This window comes from Micrasema longulum, unplaced genomic scaffold (assembly GCF_059751315.1).
Source record: "Micrasema longulum isolate JH-2025_06_02 unplaced genomic scaffold, ASM5975131v1 h1tg001520l, whole genome shotgun sequence".
NCBI lineage: Eukaryota > Metazoa > Arthropoda > Insecta > Trichoptera > Brachycentridae > Micrasema > Micrasema longulum.
Window position 1 is genome coordinate 123,055 of NW_028278703.1, and position 22,664 is coordinate 145,718.

At 33.5% G+C, this 22,664-nt stretch overlaps 1 protein-coding gene across 1 annotated transcript in view; it reads left to right on the forward strand.

Annotated features, from left to right (window-relative positions):
- The window catches only part of LOC148275066 (synaptic vesicle glycoprotein 2B-like), a 28,249-nt gene that overhangs the window by 3,496 nt on the left and 2,089 nt on the right, over positions 1-22,664 (forward strand). The window contains exons 2-10 of the mRNA XM_088236201.1: positions 1,380-1,555; positions 10,619-10,780; positions 12,500-12,662; positions 13,906-14,027; positions 14,537-14,775; positions 16,300-16,448; positions 18,882-19,017; positions 20,009-20,310; positions 20,989-21,116. Coding sequence (XP_088092327.1) covers positions 1,468-1,555; positions 10,619-10,780; positions 12,500-12,662; positions 13,906-14,027; positions 14,537-14,775; positions 16,300-16,448; positions 18,882-19,017; positions 20,009-20,310; positions 20,989-21,116 — 1,489 coding nt within the window. The 5' untranslated portion in view covers positions 1,380-1,467. The remainder of the gene's footprint in view (positions 1-1,379; positions 1,556-10,618; positions 10,781-12,499; positions 12,663-13,905; positions 14,028-14,536; positions 14,776-16,299; positions 16,449-18,881; positions 19,018-20,008; positions 20,311-20,988; positions 21,117-22,664) is intronic.

The following is a 22,664-nucleotide window of genomic DNA, read 5'->3' on the forward strand; positions in this document are numbered from 1 at the left end:
ATTCAAGGCGCAACATCATAACTTGAAATTTCTTTTTTAAAGGAAGTTAAAGATATGTTATTAATATCAATACAATTTAATTTCTGATCAAAAGCTTCTCTTCGGACATCTATCTCCCTTTGTTAACCATGGAGTTGAAACAGTGTTTGATTTATTTAGTTTTTTATTGCTTACTTCTTGGCATGAACACTTGACCAATTTACTACTATACTCTATTTTTTATAAATTTATTGATATTGTTTTAACTTTGCTGGAATTCTTCTCGTCTATGCGCTTTGTAGCTGCACGATGATTGGTTATCTAGCTTTCATATATCAACTTTAAAATACCTAAATTTTGTAAACGGGGTCTAGAATTCCAATCGTCTATGCGCTTAGTAGCCGCAAGGCGTGTTGTAATCGTACTCCTTTTTATTATTCATATTATTATTATTTTTTAATACACTAAATTTGTTTGTCAATTTTTAAAATGTGTAAATGGGAGCTAAATTTCTAACTGTCTATGCGCTCTGTAGCTGCAAGACGTCCTGTAATCTAGCTCCTATCTGTTATAATTTTTGATTAAACTTAATTAAAAACGAGGAACTAGAATCCCAACCGTCCATGCGCTCTGTAGCTGCAAGACGTACTGGGATATTTATTAATTGTACAGCGCCCTTGAGGTGATTTTCACAAAAATGGCGCTTTATAAATTATCCAACAATATATATATATACACATATTGCAGGTTCTATTTACAAATGAATTTTGAAAAAAAATTGTGGTACATTAAGAAATTTTCAATAGATAATATAAATACTATTTATGATGATAGCAAAGATCATGTTTTTATTTTCCGATAATTAAGGATATTAGGAGCGAACTTGGAAATCCCCACCAAAACAGGAATATTAGTTATTGACGCTAAAATAAACTATCCATAAAAACCTACCTAGCTAAATAATAGCGTAATTTAAAATTAGAAATCTCACAATTATTTTTTCAAAGTTTTCCGCAAATAAATGTAAATATATTTAAAATTAAATGTAAAAAGTATATATGTGAAAAATATTAGGTTATATATAGTGTAAATAGTGAATATAATTAATGAAAATGTACATATGAAACAGTGAATATTATAAATTAGGATTAATAGTGTATAAAAGTGATTAATAATGTTACAATAATTATAGATGTAAATATTGTGTTGTAAATATATATTAGGCTATGTTAATTATAGAACTAAATAAAATAAATAAATATCTCAGTAACCCCTTTAACGTAAATTTCTTATCTTGCTCTACTAAATACCTTCAATTCTTTTATAATGTGAAAAAACTTTCTGAATACTACAACATGGTATGGTTGGCAATTATATTAAACATACATACATCTTTTTAGCCATCAATGCTCGACGAACCTTAAACCTAGTATCGTACTGATGAGAACGTAATAATTACCACTGCAACTTGAATCAGGTGTGATAACAATGCCGGAAGAAATAGCAAGCGTGTCATCAGGATTGGAAAAGGATTTTGCTGTAAAATTTTCATTTGAAGATGCCATGACAATTACGGGTAAGAACTTTTATTTACTACATAACAAGTTAAAGAACTTAATTTGGAATTTGAAAAAAATGTATGAAGAAATTACTTTCTTTGAAATTAAAATACAGTATTTAAATAAAGTTATTAATCGATAAGTACAGTGCATTTGAATTTTCGATAATTAGTCTCATCGTCAGAGCGCCAAATGCGCCAAGCTATAGAGGAGTCCAAACGTAAAAAAACCATTCTATGACTATTGGGTATTAAGTTAGCTACAGTTCGCAGCAAAACAATAGGCCGTACTCGGATATTATTATTTTTTATTTCAAAATACAAAAATGCACAAAACATAATTGTATTCCCATGAGTTAGAAAACTCATTCTGGGATAGATACAATCAAGGATTATCAGATAAAAATACATTTAGTTGAACATAATTAAAACAAAAATGGACAAATCTCGGAGACCTTTTTAAAAACAAATTATAATATATTATTTCAAATTTACTTACATGGGTCAAGGGTTATTGAGAAATAATTTAAGGAAATGATTTGTTAGTGTAATTTGATTTCCATTCGTAGACTGGTAAGAAATTGATTTAAGGTGAATAGGCAGGAGGTTATATTGAGTAGAGGCAATGTAGAGGAATTTGCATTGTAAATACTTTTAAATATGTACCTGTGTATTGATTATTGTAGAGTTATTCCAATTTATTTTTCTATAATTCGCCTATATTTATTTTATAAAACTGAAAATACATGTGTGTGTTTATTTTTTTATTCATTTATTCACAATATACTTATGTTACATTTATTGAGACATAAATCCCAGCTCCATGGAACCAAAGTCCGGTGTTGAGTTTGTTTGTTTGTCCGTCACATCTCCGAAACAGCGAGTCGTAGCGGCCTGAAATTTGGATATGTCATTTAAGATGCGATTTCAAGATTAACGTTGCTATTTTCGAGTAAAATTTGAATCAACCTCTGCTCGATAAAGACTCAAACTTTATATGGATGCCTAGTGCGGCCCTGACATATTGCCCATAATCAACTGTCATTATCAACAGTAAACATACTTTAATTCACAAATTTATCCCCTAAATTGAGAAAAAATAGTATCTGAAGTAAATATGTTGATACAAGGAAAGTTATTAAGCAACATACGAGTAATAGACGTGTCGGGACAATAAATGCCAAACATCAATGTTAATCATGGGAAAATATTTGTAATCGATTACCGGTGAAAACTGTCTCCTTTGCCACCTTTGACCCTCCTACTGCTGCAACCAAACATACTGCAACTCACCATAGTCGATTTTTATTTATTATAACGTAAATATTCAAGGTATTTACAAACAAAGCCAAGCACACCGACAAAAGCATCCGACAGAACCGTTATGTGTTTGTTGTCAAACAAAACAAAATAGTTGCTACCAACAAACCAACATCGCTTGCGTTCTATAAAACATAGTGATAGGGCTTCTCTCTAGGTTACGCATTATTACTCTGAGGTCTCATAAATATGATCTCAATCAACACGAGTTAAAATACATACTCCCAAAATAACTATATTTTTAGTGCGATAAGTGCCACCTTGAAAAAATTTACAAAAAATATGTTTGTTATGCGTAGGTATCTATGTCAAAATAATGTTTCGGTATGTTTTATAGCCAGAATTTTCAATGTTGACATAAGCCATAAAGATATTCACATTTTTCATGATAAAAGTGGATTAGATCACAAAAGTCTTGTTATTTTTAGTAGTGAAGAAACGCCTTTGTTGACTTTGGTAATTTCATACAAAAAATCTCTACGGAAAAAAACAATCGTCTCTCTTAAACAATTAACTTTTTCGACATAAACAATTCTAGCATTAATCGCAATATATACTATACGGTCGTACAGGCAACCAAAAAATAAAACAAATTAAATGAATAAATAAACAATCTTGCCTTCGAGTAAATCAGTTTTAAGCTATAATCAAATAATGAACTGAAGTACATTAAGTACACTTAAAACGTATTTTGCCATTCCTTGACACAATTTAATACGGGTTTATGTCATAATTCACTATGCTACTGAGAAAAACAAGATGTTTTCTATCTACATTAGGAAGGTACTAGGTACCTATACGTATCACTCCTATCTTGAAGGCAATTAGGTATAATATGTTCAAAAAATAAAAGAGGCAGATTCACACGATTTGTTAAACAAAAAAAAATTGATTCAAGTCTCTAGATTAGGGTTGCCATATTTCGCTAGGGTCTCGTCGGGACGTTCTGCAATGGGGATATGTAGTAAAAAGGCAATTTTATAATGTTTTTTCAGAAATATAATAGAACGATGATGATAAATATATGTTTTTCTTACATTTTATGTGGTGCTTCTTGCGGAAAAAGTACAGCTGGCCATACTTTTTCTATGACTTAATATTAACGTAGGTAATACTGCAATATTGATTCTACAGTCCCTGGCAGCAGACGACTTTTTTAACGTTTTTTTTTACTGGACCAACATCGATGATATTGGTTTTTCCACTATGATTTTATGAGCAGGAATGGAAATTAAATACTTGCTCAGTTTCAAAAATTGACAAGAAAAAAACATTTTTCTTTTACAGAATCTATCGACTTCTATAAGGTTCTTTAGATACATCAATTTCTGAAATCATCTGCCACCTTATTTTCACATCCATTGTCAGTACGACCGTGGAAGATTTTGGTTGATTAACGGCTTTGCACTGTTTAAGTTTAAATCGGGACATTATAGGTTTCGTCGGGCGTCGGGACAGAGGGCTCGATAACGGTGACAGTCCCGATATGTCGGGACGGATCCCTACTCTAGATGTGTGAAAGCAAAAAATAAAACGAAATAGACCAAGACTATTTTAAATATCGTATACTTTTCTGCTCATACAAATTTAAAATACACATTAATTCATAATATTCACAACCACATACACGAAACTCAAAAAATCTTCATGTATCTAAATTTCGCTCAACGAAGTTCGGCAAAAAGTCTCTGGAAAATATTGGCTATTCTCAATTTAATAAACTGCCTGATAAATAAAAAAACAAAAAGTCGAACAGCAAATATAAGTGTCGCAATCAAAAAAATATTACTGAAATCTTTTCGATAGTAATAGTTACATAAGTAGATAGTGAAGTGGTTTATACAAATTTATAAACAAATAAGTGTATAATACTGTGTTTTATGTTTCTTATATTATGTTTTCTTACTGTTATGGATTGTATTGACTGATGTTATGTATTGTCACAAAAATGTTTTCTTTTCATGTACGGTCCCAAACCAGTTTTTTTTTATAACTCCTGGGTTGATATTCCAAACACTCTCGCGGCCGTAGAAAAAGATTTTATCTCGCGTATTTACACATAAAATACGCGAGATAAATTGTTTTCTACGGCTGCGAGAGCGTTTGGAATATCACCTCTGAAGTGTTGTATTTTTTTATTTTTGAATGGTATATTTTTATACTTAATAAAGGTTTACAAATAATAAAAAATTGTATTAAAAAAAAACAACACTTTTAGATTGCTTTCTTGATCATTTTGACGTCACTAGAATATGTTAGAAAATGGTAGCATTGAATGCTTGAAAGACAAATTTAAGTACATAAAACATGCGAATAATATACTGCCGTCATAAGAAAAAAGGACACATATAACATTTTTTTCGAAAATGAGTTAAATACATATTCGGAATAAGGAAAAAAAATACGCATCTACTAAAAATACATCTATCTTCCTAAAATAACAACAACCCTATTATTTTCACTAATAAATGGACTAAACTGCAAAAAGTCTTGAAGATTACTAAATATAAAATGCAGTTCTGACTTATATAATTATTAAAGACAGATTAAAATTTAAATTTATTTCACCAGAGAGGGAAAAAGTTTTCGAGAAGGGAATATGGAAGTCTAGGCATTTACAGGGCTTATGACCTGTCATTGGCTGGTTTAAGTGGCCACTTTACACACTGTGTAACATTCACCATTCTGCCCATGTTTGAACATCCACATTTCCTCAACTCTTCCATCTGTTGACTTTTGTGAAGTGAAAGAGCTGAAACCTTTATCACGTGGGTGAGATTCATCCGGCTGAACCAAATCACCTACTAGGCAACGCCTGGAAACAATTTTCCAATTTTTATACTTCTTCTTTTACCAGGTAGTAATTCAACAATGTTTGATTATGTCCAAATGCTTGCAGACTGGCTGGATTTCCTCCCTAGGGAGTTGTTCATATTTAAATTTATTTCACCAGAGAGGGAAAAAGTTTTCGAGAAGGGAATATGGAAGTCTAGGCATTTACAGGGCTTATGACCTGACTTATTTTTTCTTCTATTCCGTTTTTCAAAACATCTGAAATGAATGTACTTACTCGTTTTCAATCAAATTTAAGATCTGCTGGTAATTTCGAAGTTAATTGATTATTAGGTCGGCGTTACTAGTTTGAAAAACAGTAAATGGCCAGTAACGTCTATTTTGTTTAGTTGCGTATAATCAATTGGCATATTAACACTAAAAAAGAAAGACTTAATTACTAAATAAAAAGGGCGTTTCTAGCTAGAAACGTCTTTTCATTGCAGTATAACATATTTTCTTGTATTTTTTTTTAACTAAAAAGAAAATGTTCAATTTTAAATATAAAACGTGAAATTTATTAAAATTAATACCTAGATATACATTTCGTTAGGGCAAACCATAAAAGATACTGTCGCATAATAATATACTTAATTTTTGTAGTATTTTTCACACAGCGAATTTTTCAATCTCCAAGTTACAAAATATTTATTTTCTTCGATAATTGTTTTGTGTAGAAACGTCCTTCTTTCTTATGATGGCAGTATAACAAAAGCGAGCGTAGAAAACGCAGTTTGAACGCGTATTTACGTACTAAATACACGCTATCAGAGCGATCTCTTCGCGCGCAATTCCGTTCAGAATACCAGCCCTGGGAGTATAATATCTTGTTCATATAATATTATATGTATTATTATTAACAAAAAAAATACTAGTGACCAAATAAAACAAGATTTTTAGCTGAAACGGAAATCGAATTTCGGCTTCAATTCTAGTTTTGGCGGACACCGAAATCGAAACTTACTTAAATAAGTTAAAAGTAACTTAAAAATGCCGAAAAGTAGGCGTTTTATTTATTAAACCTTACGAGTTAATTAAAATACATATTAAATAAAATACACAATAAAATAAAGGCCATAAGATGCACTCGAGTACAGCCGAACGTAATCAGAGTCCTAGATTATTTGACACATCCCGATCGCAGGTTTCGGCTGAGTCGAAGTTTTAGCCAAAATTTTTCAACGAAATTTTGGTCGGTCACTATGAAATATTAATATATTGCAACAGAGATGAAGAACATTTTAGAGAAGGTAATATAGAAGTCTAGGCATAGTGTGTTAAATGGCTACTTAAACCAGTTAATGACAGGTCATAAGCCCTAACTAGCCTATACTTTCATATAACCTTCTCCAACATGTTCTTCATCTCTGTTGTAGTAAATTGATATTAATAACTTCCTAGGGGGTTGAATTCAGACCTTGTCTACAAAAATATTGTTGGTAAAACGAAATACACGAAAAATTTTCATCGATCGATTTATGTTTTATGATTTGCTTTATTGTAACTTTTGAAATCTGAAACAGAGGGTATTTTAGATAGGGTTTTTCTCTAAGACTAATAATACGCCACTAGCTAATAGTCATATGGACGAAAACCATTCTATGATTATCAACCACGAAGTTAGTTATCGTTTACGGCAATACAACGAGCCGTAGGCACTCAGATCGAGAATCGCAAGCGCAAACCGAAACCATCCGTTTCACGTTTGTTGTTAAACCAAAAACTAAACTAAAAATTTGGAACGCCTTTGTTCTATGCAATAAAGGGCTTCTCTAACGAATTATTACTCTGAGGTTTTTCTTATGGTGGCTGTACACACTCGTCGAGAACGTCTCGCCTGGAGTCTCGGCCGATGAGACTCTCGACGAGAACATATCTGTACACACTCGTTTTGTCATTAGTACTGAAGATTCCCGCAGTAATGGACGTAGAAATTGCTGCTGCTGTTTTGGACTTGTATGTTTAATATACATAGACGCGTAATAAGATTCAATTCAAATTATTTATTCACAAAGTAACATAACAAATAACAAAGGATTTAAGACGTTAAATTGGAACTTTATATCAAACAAAGAACCCTTGAGCAATGGTTCGACATTATTAAGGTATAATACTCTCAAATAGCAATATAGTGAACCGGGCACACAGAAACATAGGTTTTGTTATCCGCACTTGCCAAGTTTTTAATGATATTGGTAGTATCAAATTAATTTATTTCGCTTACGTTCGTAGTCTCCTTGAATATGCCTCCTCTGTGTGGTCTCCCCAGTATTCCATACACAAGATAAGGCTTGAAAATATTCAGAAAACATTTTTGAGACATCTCAATTGGAGATCCAGATTTACGGACCTTAACTATAAAACTTCTTGTCATAAACATAATATACTTAGTCTTGAGGATCGTCGTTTGTTATTAGATATGGGTATTTTACATGACATTCTTAATGGACGTCTTGATAGTCCTGTTCTGGTTTCTGAGTTAGCCCTTAACGTACCTGGCTACCGCACCCGTCACACGAATCTATCTCTTTTCCATGTACCCACAACTATGCTCAGAACTCTCCTCTGATTCGCTTGACGCGTAATTATAATTTATTTTTCAATAACATAGACATATTTAATTACAGTAAACTCACTTTTAAAACCAAAATTAAAAAACTATTATTTGAAAAAAATTATGTTTCGTTATAAAAAAAAATATATTTATATTTTTACATTATAATTTTAAATTGTTTCTATTCACTCATATCAAATACACACTGTCCTTAAACCTACCCTCACACCCATATACAATCACACACATATTCACATACCTACCAAAACCACACTCCACTTTTTTACACACGCATCCTCACACACAAAAAAAAACTCGCACACATGCATTTCTATAAATTATATTTAACTGAACTGGATTTTTATAATTGTATTTATGTGAAAAACTGATTTGGCTTTATTTTATGTTTTTTTATTATGTTGTGTATATTTCTTTGTATTGCTGTTGTTTTTCTTAATAAACAAATAAAATAAAAATAAATAAATAAAGAGTATTTGCCTCTTAAACATAGTTTCACTAATGTGAAAGATGTCGATCTCCAAAGTGATAATGTTCAGCTGCTTGACTGCTCTTCCAATCGGCATGACCAGAGGCAGGTTGGTTCTGGAAACCGGGAGGTAAAACAGTCTGTGCTGACGCTGTCGGAGATAGCCATCAGGAACATAAAAATTGATACTCTCTAAAATGGCCGAGTTATCGATAAAACCCCTGAACAGTCTGAAAAAATGGGTCAGTGTAGACCCATCCCTTCTAAGTTGCAAACTATTGGTCTCAAGCATACCCAAGAGGAACCCAGTGGGATAGAGCCACGTATAACTACCATACTCCCTCATGTATGTAAGATAATGAACATATTGGTATTTATAACTCAATTTTCTAAAAATGGTCTATTAAACATACAATCTACATTGAAAAATTTCATTTAACACTATGATCACCGGTCAAATACACATAAATTTTGCCCAGCCCATTTTTGTTAAAATTTATGTTTTGTGAAGGGTTTCTTAAAAGTGTCGCAATTATGAAAATACTGGGTTAAATCAATTGAAACTTCTCATATTTATTTAAAACTATTTAATAAGTCATTTTTATATGATAATTTTGCCAACATCGGCCTTTATGGGGAGCCACATTGCAATATTTGCACATATACCGGGTCTCACTCCTTTTTTTGTGCTTTGCACACACCTTGCAGGTTCGACAGGGTTTGTCTTTTTTTTCTGTGGCAGGTATAGCTATTAAAACATGCTTGGACATATCCCTTGACAATCTGGTTGGTGGGTTCTGCAAGTTTCGCACTCGGAGTGGATCCGGTGACTGCAAAATGTGGTCTCCAGAGGTGAAAAATGATTACTCAAAACTAAAGAACCTACATAATCTAACAATTAAACTCTAAAAATTTTCTTAACACTAACATTATTTTTCTTATATAATATAAAAGAATTAAACAGAGCACACATAACAAGGCGAAAAATACTTTTTTCGACCACTTAATGGTCTTCCTGTGGATATTGTAATAGGACAAGAACTGGTCCGAGATGTCCACACCGCTCATATACTTATTATATTCCAACACACTTTCAGGTGTGTAAAATATCCCTCTTAAGCAATCTTCAAAATCAAACGTCAACTGCAAGCGAAACTGGCCGAAATCATAATGGTCAATGGCGGCCACAAGTAGCCGTGAAAAAATCATGTGATTTCAATCGATAAAAGAGATCCTTTTATTTACTGATATTGCAAATCGGAAGACAGCTTTGGAATGGTTTGAGTATTTACTATTCATAAAATTACGAAAAAGTACTAATAAAAGTCACTAGATGTGAATAAAATGCGCATTTTTAGATAGCTGGTACACCATGTGAAAACACGGGACCGGGACCCAATGCTCGGATACACAATCCCGTGTTTACACGGCTCCGGGATACAATGTGTTAAGAATGAGTCCATGAAATCGAATGCGAACCATATCGACTTATAAACTGATTCAGCTGCAGCTCCAGACTGCATAGATGCAATAATTTTTCTTTTATGGCTACGGTATGTCGCCATTAGCGAATATCTTTTCTTTTTGAACAAGTGTGTACATGCTCGCTCTCGTTTTCCTCGCGAGACCCAACGAGATCCTTTGACTCGGGCGCAAAAAACCGACAAGCGACCGAGACGTCCGAGACCGACCGAGGCGAGGCGCGAGAGAGCGGGACTCGACGAGAGCACCATGTACATACTCGATCTCGGCCTGTCTCTAGGTGTCTCGGCGAGTGTATACAGCCACCATTATGCTCATTTGTTCTAGTTTATTTATGAAAAATAAATCATATAAAAAAAAAAAAACAACGATTATAAAGAATTGAACAAATGGTTTTTTCTTGCAGGATTCGGAAAATTCAACATCATAATAGTATTTTTTTGTGGATTTATGCTGCTGGGCATGATATTAGAAACATTAGGATTTAGCTACATAATCCCAGCTTGCCAGTGTGACTTAATGCTGACATTATCGGACAAAACATGGCTTCCGGTCATCCCCTTTGTAGGTACGTAATTATTTATTTATTGAATAAAGTAAAATATTTTATCCATCTCTCTCCAAAAATCATTGAAACTGTTTACTACGCAATCACAAAGTTTATTCTGCATTACGGAGTCATGGGCTGGGGAGGAGCTTACGAGACAAATTAACGTACACTTTTGATTGCCCTAAAAACCATCGCAAAAATGATATTGAAAAAGCCAAGAACTTATCCTTTAAATTTAGTCATCTGCCATACAAACATTCAAAGAAAAAAAAAATACTAATTTACAAAGTTCTCGGAACCTTAGATTTCCAATTAACTTAATTTTACATAGATGCAATACAACTGCAGCTTTATATCGTTAATTATATGGTGGAATAAAACACTTTAATACGCTTCCCAGAAGTCATAAAATCAATATCAAATATCAAAACATTTAAATCTAAATTGTATAAATGTAAACAACGAACGTCTTGAACAAGTAGAAGAATTTGTGTATCTGGGAAGCATGCTTTCAAGAGATGGAAGAATAGAAAAAGATGCCAATGCGGGCAACAAAATGAACGGCGCACTAAGCACAGTAATTGATAATAAAAATATGTCAATCGAAGTTAAACTGGCAGTGCACAACAGATTTTTAGTCCCAACACTTATGTATGTAAGTGAAACACGGAACTAGCAGAGAAAGGATGAAAGCTGAGTGGACGCGGTTGAAATGCGATTTCTTAGACGAATGCGTGGGAAATAATGGTATGACAGGGTTACGAATGAGGAAATCAGGCGAGAATGTAAATCTGAGTTAAGTATAATTGATAAGATTAAGGAAGGGTCTCTGAGATGGTTTGGTCATGTAGAACGAATGGATGACGAAAGAATGGTAAAACAAGTATATATTGCAAAACTTAACGGTAACGTGAGACGAGGACGACCAAGGAAGACGTGGCATGATCAGATTAACCAAAACCTTAAGTCTGGTCATGTCAAAAGCAGACATAAGCGAAGGGTATGAAAGTGGAAGAAGCTAGGAATGTATGCCAGGATAGACGTGTGTGGCGGTCCATTCTCTCTGCCTATCCCAACGGCGAAATGGCGTGATGGTAGTAGTAGTAGTAGTAAATCTAAATTAAATAAACACACACAAGATCCTCCCTATCCTGAACTCCATACAGTGGAAAGTTGTGTATCTTTTAAAAATAATATCTCATTTTAAGGAATCTTTTTTGGATAATAAAAATGAAATGTAAATAAAATACAAAATATACAAAAAAAAAAATGTAAAACGAACCCCCTCTCTAAACATTTTTACTCTATTATAGAGGTAGAAACGTTATTATTGATTCTGTATTTACGAAACACCATTTTCACAAATATACATACCATCTTTAGAAGTAGTTGACAAAAGAAGATATGTTTGAAATATAAAATGTAAACCATTACTCCATTTCAAAAGACGGTATGTCAGGTCTGTTGAATGATGGCTAAACATGATATATCGATTTTTAAGGCATATTGAGTTATATTTTGTAACTTATCTCAATTTGGCATTTTTGGAAATAGAAAAATTGGCATATCATAAAGTGACATGGCTAATTTTCTTTATCCCTATTAAATGAAGACATACCATAGTTCTCCAGATAGAAGATCTCATCAAGATGAATTGGTGACATAAAAATCAATATGCCAAAAAAGTGACATCTTTCCACTCAATGATGTGATAATCTATTATGTATTTTTGATCAGCTATCATCCTGACGTCACACATGTGGGGCTATTTAGCAGATACAAAGGGAAGAAAGAAAGTACTGACACTCTGTATGGGTGTCGGATCATTCTTCTCAGTTCTTTCCAGTTTTTCCCCCGATCTTGTCACATTTGCTGCCCTGAGATTCATAGCCGGAATATTGTAAGTGTTTTCTCATTTATTTATAATTTAGTAGGTGTCTTTGTTTTTACGAGACATTTTCGCGTTTCTCCGTGTTTAACTTTACTGAGATTTCCCGGGCACCATAAAATCGCGTTTGTTGCGTGTTGTGGACCAAAATGAGAATTCATACCAAGCAGGGGAACAATATGCAGCAAAAGCTTCTCTAGAGAGATACTTTTTCTCCTTTGGTTTGGTTTAGTTCAAAATTATAGTTAGGCTGGGTAATGAAAAGGCCGCTAAACTGGTATTCCTCTTTAAATATTTCCACCAACACCCTGAAGCCAGGTATACTGATTTGAATTGGGATTAGGGGGGGGGTTGGTCTCAAAGGCTTATGATGGTTTTTTGTCCTATGATGATGTTCTAATAGTTAACTTTTTAAGATATTGATTTCTGTGTTTTATCCTTTATAATTTAAATAGTTAAATAATCAAATTGTAATTTTAACGTCTATTTATCTTTAGTATACGTAAAAATAAATTATAGCTTTATGATATACAATATTTGAGTTAGTCCAAATGTTCGTAGACAAAAGACTGGGTTTCACCCCCTCGGAAGTCATTAAAATTTACAAATTACAACAGGGATGGAGAATAGGCATTTACAGGGCTTATGAGCTGTCATTGGCTGGTTTAAAGGCCGCTTTACACACTGTGTAACATTCACCATTTTGCCTATGTTTGAACATCCATAATTATGAGTTGTTAAATGTTATCAACACCGTTTTCCTAGGAAACCACTCTCTAGTCACCGTTACGACGGCTGTCCACCGCATCACCGTTCACTACGGCCGTTAAGATACGGGCACCGCTGTCCTAGGAAACCACTCACTAGTCACCGTTACGACGGCTGTCCACCGCATCACCGTTCACTACGGCCGTTAAGATACGGACACCGCTGTCCTGGGAAACCCTAGTTTTAGTGTGTTCTCGCCACAGTTTGTGTTTTATGTTTGTTTTAAAATGAATAAATCAATATAATAGCTTAACATATTACAACAGAGATGGATAATATTTTAGAGAAGGGAATATGGAAGTCAAGGCATTTGCAGGGCTTGTGACCAGTCATTGGCTGGTTTACTATGTAACATTCACCATTCTGCCAATGTTTGAACATCCACATCTCTTTGAGTCTGTTGATTTTTGTGAAGTTAAAGAGCTGAAACGCTTATTGATATAGCTAATTATATTTACTAACATTAATTACAATAATTACATTTTAGTATTGCAGGTCCTTCAGCTTTGGGTTATGCTTATTTGGGAGAGATGAATCCGAAGTTGCATAGAGATAAAATGGTGGCACTAGGAAATGCCTCCGTAGCTCTTGGTACCGCTGTTGTTCCCCGTAAGTTTGACATGAACCGTTTTTTTGTCGGCCTCGTGGTCAACGCGATTCTGAATGTGGTTGACATTCACGGTGTTTTTACGAGTACACTCTCAACAATATTTCATGGTCTTGCAGGATTTTGCTTGTCGTTTGAGGGTGGAGCTCCTACCCCAGTTGGAGATTGACAGAAGAAACGATGATGTTTGTATGCGTGTTTATTGCATGTTGAATAAGATACAGAACATTGGTTTTTTACAAAAACTGCATAACTGAAATTAGAATGTATTCTAATTAACCGCAAAAAACATTCTGTATTAAAAATCCTTTAAAATTTGGATTGTTTTGAACACAATATGGTAAAACATATTTTCCATGTAATAAATAAATAAATTTATCATCTAAATATTTTCTGTGTCTTTTCCTTGGCATTTTTTTAAAGCGCCTTAAGCGTATACATGTTGAACAAAATTTTTAATTTTGATGTTGAAATTGATTAAATAAAAATCAGTAATCATTATTATTTATAGTTATTGCCTGGGGTATTCTACCTACGGACTTTAAGCTGCATCTGATGTACATAGACTATCGTCCCTGGAGGTTGCTGATCTGTCTTTTCGCTCTTCCTTACGCAATCTGCGCCATCCTGATGTTCAAGTTCCCCGAAAGTCCGAAGTTTCTCATTTCGCAGGGAAGAATGGACGACTCCCTTGACGTGCTCAAATATATTTACTCCGTGAACGAGGGACTAAAAGCGTCGGAATTTCCAGTAAGTACGTAACTTTCGGTTTAAGTTAAATGTAATCAGAATTATCTTGTGAAAACAAGTCTCTGTTATCAACGATAAATCAGCTTCATTAAGATTAGACAAACGCTCTACCTAAACAATCTAAACATCTTGCATACATTATTAATGATACTACTTGGAGAAATCATTGTCAAGAGTACAGCTGAGTGTGCATATGATTTATTTGACAGATAAACATTTTTTTAGTCAGAGGCCCATCTGGTGTTGTTGCATTACACAAATAAAGTAAAAGGATCATTTTGTTGTACAGTTTCTTTTAGTATCTTCCAGTTTTATCTTTTATCTGGTGATCCTCTTTTATCTGGTGATCTGGGCCTTTTGCTTACCCAGTGATTTTCCTCCCGTTTAACTTTAAACTGGAAGAAATGATGATAAAATAAAGGTTCAAGTCAAATACTTCAAAACGTGAATTTAAAAGTCGGAAAGATGTGTTGGCCTTTTTTAAAAACTTAATACCCCTTTTAGTGCACGCTTGTCCAGGGGTGGTATTCTGAATCTTGTCTATCCTCTAGAGAGTGATTAGTTTGGGGATTTTTTTTTGGCATGCACCTAAACTTTGATTTATTTATGGCCACATTGATGATTAATCGTCAAATAAATGTGAAACCGTAGATGAGTATTTTTATTTAGAACATTATTGCGACCTTAAGCATTACCCAATTAGGTTGAATTGACCAAACTGTCTTTGTTTTTTTCCAAATTTTTAACAGTTTTATATATCATTTGACATTTAATCATCAATGTAGCCATTATTTCGATGAAAGTGTCGTCAAATTTAAAAAATAAAAATTCCCAAATTAACCAGTCTTAAGGGGATAGAGACGATTCAGAATACTACCCAAGAGGTAGTTTTTACTAAAAAAATCCTCAGTCGTTCGCGCCTTGTGTTTACTGCTACTCGTGTCGCCATTTTATCTCTATCAGTTATATTTTGTTAGTTTACGCACTTTCTATCACAACTATCCTTGAGAATTTTCCACCTCAGTATCTTTGAAGGCTGATTTCAGCGAATAATAACCTTTTAAGTAATACTTTTCTTATACTATTACAAAAACCCAGAGTCTAGGGCAGTTTATCAAGTTACTCAGAAACTAAGGGATGACCTTTTTAGATTTTTAATTTGAAGTCGAAAGTTCAAGTATGACTAGCATGAACTTAAATTCTGCATTTTAGGTCAAGACTTTTGTAGCTGTCATTGATGTTACGAAGCTGATTATTTTATGCGCGAAAGCACAATAAAAAAAAGAGCTAAAAAAAATCCCGAAAAAACCTTTCACAAATAATAATAAATAAAAAAAACATGGGGGTGATTTGGATACCCCTCAATATGAGACACCGACATTTTACCTTGGACGTCACTTCTCCGGCTACCCTGTATATTTGCTCTTCAATAAAGTTGCTACATGTCGCTTGGTACTTTTTTCCTTTCCAGCATCGATATATACTATTAGATTAAACTTTATGATATTTTTTTCATTTTGGTAGGTAAAACACCTGAAGATCGAAGGTGTCCATAGTGATAGGAAGGAATCATTCCTGAAAGATGTGTGGAAGCAGACTGTTCCTCTTTTATCATCAAAATATAGACTATACACCCTGATTACATGTTTGATGCAATTCGTCGTATTTGCAACGTAAGTGACTCATTTAATAACAAATAATATATGTCTTTAAGCATAATAAACATTTGTAAACACTTAGATATAGCAATAAAATAAATATAATTTAAAAAAATGTATCGTTAATAAGAATATTATTCATTATACATTATTCCATGTCCGTTTCCTAGTCGGAGCACATGGTGTCCACAAAGATCCTTCAATTATCGCTGCCAGGCCAGCTCCTGTGCATCCTCTCAAGTTAGGTTCGCGTCCCGTAGTTCTGACACGAACTGCCGACAAACAGTCAGCAGTGGACGTCCAGGACGTCGAGAACCTAATGACTTGTAAAGTAGGCAAGCGTGGTTAAGGCTCTCAGGATGCAACCGCAGCACATGGCTAAGCCAACCGTATCGCCTCCGCTTGATGACAGTTGTCACCGGAGTTCGCTGCGTCAGTTATCTTATTACTTCATTCCTCACAAAGTCAAACCACCGCACACCTAATATTCTTCTGAGACACCTATTCTCAAAACTCAGAATTTTGCTGCTTTGGACTCTAGTGAGGTGCCACGATTCGCATCCGCAGAGGAGAATAGGTGTTATGCAGACGTTATATAGGCATTAATAATAATATCTATCTATTTGCCGAAAAGAAAACGCACCATAAATACATATGAAGCTAGAGTTGTTTTATAATTAAATTAAATAATATTTTTAATACAGATTTTAATCCTCCACAAGTTTATTCTTTTCTGAAGAGCACTGTACACACAATGAAGTAGTGGATAAGTTTACTAGGTTTGCTATCATTATTTAAATTATGGCGGCCAGAAAAGCTCCACTGAAGACTTTATACCGCATACCGCTGCCGCAATTTCTTCAGCCAGAAAGTTCTTCTCCTCCCGGGGCCACTTCTGCTGGCAATTTTTCCTTGCATAATGAGGTTTAGGATCTCATATTTCTCTGGGTGTCTCATGATGGGTCCGAAATACTGCGACTTTCGAATTTGAATTGTTTTTAATATTTATTTTTCTTTATTCATCCTACTCAGTACGTCTTTATTTCGGATTCTATCCACCCATCGAATTTTGAGGATCCTCGTAAACACCTACATCTTAAAGTCTTCCGATTTTTTATGGTCTTCGTTGTGGGTCCAAGCCTCCATTCCGTACTCGAGCACAGAGAACATGTAGGTTACGATTAATATCATGGCTGGACAACACCGCGGGATCTAGCCTGTTCTATACGGCATTTAATTTCAATATCAGGATTCCAATTTTCGTTCAAGTTGCATTCAATTTTATTCACATTTTCGAGTTTTTCTACGTTAACCACCAACCCTGTGTTTTTTTAAATTTACTTAATTTTTTAAAGGGTTTACACACTTCATAAAAAACGTGTTTTTTATACTTGCAATTAGGTGCAAGTGCAGGTTTTTTAAAATACACGTATTTTATGCATATATATATTTATTTAAAATTGTACCGCAACAGGCCAGGAGGCTCAATTACAGTGGTGAATTACAGCACGGAATACGCAGGCTTGAGAATGATCACATTAGATTTTTTGTGTTCTCACCGGCAATCGAACCCGGAACCTTCCATACGTGAGTCAAGCGTCTTAACCACTATATCATGGAGGTCGCCATCATCGCCTAATCACCTTCCCTTGATTCTTCGAGCAATTTGCAATATTAATCTCAAAGAATCGCTTAGAGATAAGTAAAAAAAAAATCAATATATTGACAGTCACATGTCAATATATTTGAAAACTTGATCTATTAACCCAAAAATTTAAATAATTTTAGGAGGAACAGAGATTTCTATAGGTTCAACATGAGAAAAAAAAGTAATGCTAGTTGTGCCTACTACTAGACTGCAAAAAACGAATAATTCTTTTACCTCAAACTGCACACGATTCTTTAAGGTTCATACCTCTTGAAATTTAGGCTCTGCCAACAAATTTTCAAAAGATTTTGTTAAGCACAGCCTATTTGGAAAGAGCTTCTATAGAGTCGAATAATATTTGCAGGACAAGACAGCTAAGCATTAGATTTGTGTTTATTGATTTTAGTTTGTTGATTTAAATTGTGTTCTTGATTTAAAGTTATTCGTTTGTTAGGTTTAATTTAGGTACTGATTGTTAAATTATATTATATAGTTCTAATTTTATTGACTTTTATAAGTGATTCAATGAATCCTATGTAAAGAATAATATACTTATACTAATACTTCTTAAATCAACGGATCACAAAAAACGCACGAAATTCTTCGAACGACGGCATATTATTTCAAACCCACAGCTTTTTTCCGGTAGTGTATGGATGTATTATTTAAATGATATAATTTATGCTTCATTTGGGTGCATAAATGAAATCGACGTGTTTCGTGTTTTTTAGTAGTTTTAATAAATTGATTTAAGAAGACGAAAATAATATATTATAAATGGATTTGTGTTTCTTCTTTAGGACAAATGGGTTTTACATTTGGTTTCCTGAAATTCTAAATACCGTTTTACAAAATAATGAAAATGCTTCGCACGAGGGGAAAACTATATGTGGCTTATTGGAAGACGAAAGTGCTCATTTCGATTTGAATAATACGGTGAGAATAATTGTTTAAATTTATAGTATATTATCCCCTCTAAAACGTTATTCAAGATATTCCGACATTTATTATTACTAGACAACATTTTTGGACGAGAAATTTTGCTGCTTAGATTTCAGAAATAAAAAAAAATCTTTTCATGTAATGCCGTTTTATAATTTTGCATGGAAAATTTCATTTGAATAAGAAAACTTGTTGTATTTACCTTTGTATAATGCATACATTTCTAAATGGCTTCATTGCTAAATTACTATCGTTACTGACACAAGTGGCATTCAATGTTCCGATCCGCTGGTAGCGAAATAATGATCGATCAGCACACCACAAGCTGTGGGTTGCATGCACCAATGTCCCGAATGCGTCGTGTTGTAAACTCGAGACAAGATCTGGATTCTTTTGGTGTGAGTCTTTCTAGACTTAAATAATCACAATAATAGACCAGGTCTTGTCCTGAGGTTTATGTTTATTTATTGTTTTGTGCTTATGCTTTTATTTTCTTTGTTTATATTTTATTTTAATTGTACCGCTACATACTAATATAAAGTGTATTTATTGTAATTAAATGAGTACGTCCATTAATAAATAAAAAATAAAATACCTATATGATGGACTCGATCAGTTTACGAGACCTAACAAGAAATGTTGTCATTATTTCGCGATAAACTCAAAATGGAATTTTCTCACTTTGTTAAGGGATAATTATTTCTTTTAATTTAAAATATTGAAATGAAATATTTAAAATAACGTCTTTGAATTTCAAAATGGATTTTTTCATATACAGTATTTACAATATTATTAAAACAATTCATTTCCATCAAGAAATATCTGTAAAGACTCAATATATTAAATTGATAAATGCTAGCCATTATCCTAAAAATATTGGCACTGACATATTATTTTATTCCTTCATTTTTAGTAAAGCGAGCAGTAGTCTTCTACTATTAAATGACGGGCATAATATATTAATAATATATGTCTTCCTTTATAGACAGATCCATCGGGAGACACTATTTGTAACGACACACTAAATACAAGCACCTTTACCATCGCCATTCTCCTTTCTTGTTTTGTGTCTTTCGTGACAGTGGTATCAGCGTTCGTGATTAGAGTGTTTGGCAAAAAGAATATGCTGATTGGATTTCTGACATTCGCGGCTCTTGCTTGTCTCGTGCTAAACTGGATTCCGGAGACTTGGTCAGCTATCACTGTCTTCTCCATGATACAGATTTCGGGGACCTGTATAGGACTTATTAATGCGTACGTCATAGAGATCTTTCCCACAAACGTCAGGTATGGATCAAATAATTTACAATATGTATGTTAATATTGGTCCCAGGGGGCTTTACCAGATAGTTAAGTGCCAAATGCATCAGAACTCTAGGTATATTACATCCTGTCGAGAACGTAATTTCCACCACTAGCTTACTAACTTCAATATGTACTATGTAATTATGTAACATAGTTACAAATTAAAATATAACTGGGACAGTAATTTTTTGTAACTATCCACCGTGTACGAGTTACAAAAATCATAAGGAATTTAAAAGGTGAAACAAATTATTATATCAGACACAAATATTCAGAAATAACTTAAAAGTATGACAAAAATAAAAGCAAAAGTCAAGTTCAACGTATAATATAAAAAATGATCTAGGTCAAAAATAAAAGGAAAACCTTTGCCTTGAAAACGATTAAAGTGTTATTAAATATATCAATGTTTATTAAAATGTCTATGTGAGATAGAGATATTATAATATCCGGCATTAGAGAAGAAATGATCAACTCTGAATATATCTGGATTACGAGAAAAAAATGAGGATTGTTTTAGAAATAAGATTGAAAGTAATCTGTACATATTTTCCTATAGTACTTACATATTATTATTCTACCTATATTTATTTATAAATACTTGATTCCATACCTACCTACTTTTAAAACATACGTGATTAATATTTTGTTATATTTCAGAGCAATGGCTGTGTGTTTGACTTTGATGGTTGGTCGAGTAGGATCAATGTTCGGAACTAATATAATAGGAATTTTGATACATTCTGTTTGTCCAGCCAGTTTCTTTATGTTTAGTGGACTTTTGTTTGGTAAGCATTATTCTAGAAATATTAGATATTTTTTTATATTCGGTGTTTATATAAATTGTGTCCCTTATTTCCAAATTAAAAAAGTAGCGCCAAAAAATGATAAAAGTCATACGTCATTTGAAAGAAAACTTTCCCCTCTACAAGATTTTATATTTGCTATTACGGTACAAAATATTATTTTATCTAATTACAAGCCTTCGAAATGGAACAAGATGAAAGTGAGCATTTTTGAAACCTCTTTCTATTCGCGTTCAATCGAGGAATGAAGCTTTCAAAGCTGCTCGCGGTATTAGCGCAGTGTACTGTTAAGATGCTATGAATTATTGACTAATTTTTTGTATTTTTTTTGTTATATCATTTTGTTTTCTTAATTTAGAAAAAAACGGACACAACGTATGTTTACACCAATAGCGTTTTGGAAAAATGCAAGTAAAAAACTACTACCACCATATCTAGACTTCTTAGAAAATTTTCAAGTTTTTGTCTTTTATTTTTTTAATTTATTCTTACAAGTTTTTCAAGGCAGATTTTTTAGATTCCTTCCTCTTAGGTATTTCTAATTAGGGAGCTATACTGTGCGGTCCAACTTCGTCTATATTGCTCTGAATTTATATTTAGCTACCCGTCCTCCCCACGCTCCTAGCGCAACTCCACACAGCAATAACCACGTGTGTGCGTGCCTGTCAAAACTGCGACTAGCGAGTACCAAATTAACATCGAACAAGTGAATCATCATCAACAACCGAGCTGTGCCAGTGTCCACTCTGACCGCCAGCTTCAAACACATGTTGTGTCAGCTTTTCCACCAGGTTCCAGCACCACGTCACGCCTCAACACAACAGCGGATTAGTGGAGTTGCGCAACCCCCTTCTTTAACCATACAGTTCACTCTAAATTTTTAATTTTTTTCGTCCAGGATTAGGTATTTCTGCAAACCTAGTCCACTTCTCAACATAAGTATACCACAAGCAAATTAATGTGATTTAAATACTAAATTACCGAACTTAAATTTTGTTCAAACTTATTAAGTATTTTTAGCAGTTATTGTTTGATATCATAAACTTTTTATAAATAGTATAAGTTTAGTACAAATTGATAGTCTCGGAAATAAGTCCCAAAACAAAACCATTGATTCATTTCATATGGAGTATAGTACCTACAAGGCGGCTCTTTTTTTAGTGCTTTGCCATAGTCCTACTCATATGGTAACAAGTGTAGTGTCCACAGTGACGCGGCAAGGGGCCGCGTACCTTACCGCAAAACGCTCTCCCTATAGCCAAGCACCTAAAGAGATTCCCTTCCCTTACCGAGTTAGGACTTGTGTCTCAATAATAATAATTATTATTATTATGGATAACTTATATAGCGCTATTTTCGTTATATAATACCTCAAGGGCGCTTTTCAAAGTGACTGTATAAAGATATAAATTTAATTTTAACTTTTTAATTGAAGAAAAATAATGTACTTTGTCACCACATGCTAAGAATTTATTCAAATGATTTAGAGAACAAGTGGGTTTTAAGTTTCTTTCGAAACATCACTTCACT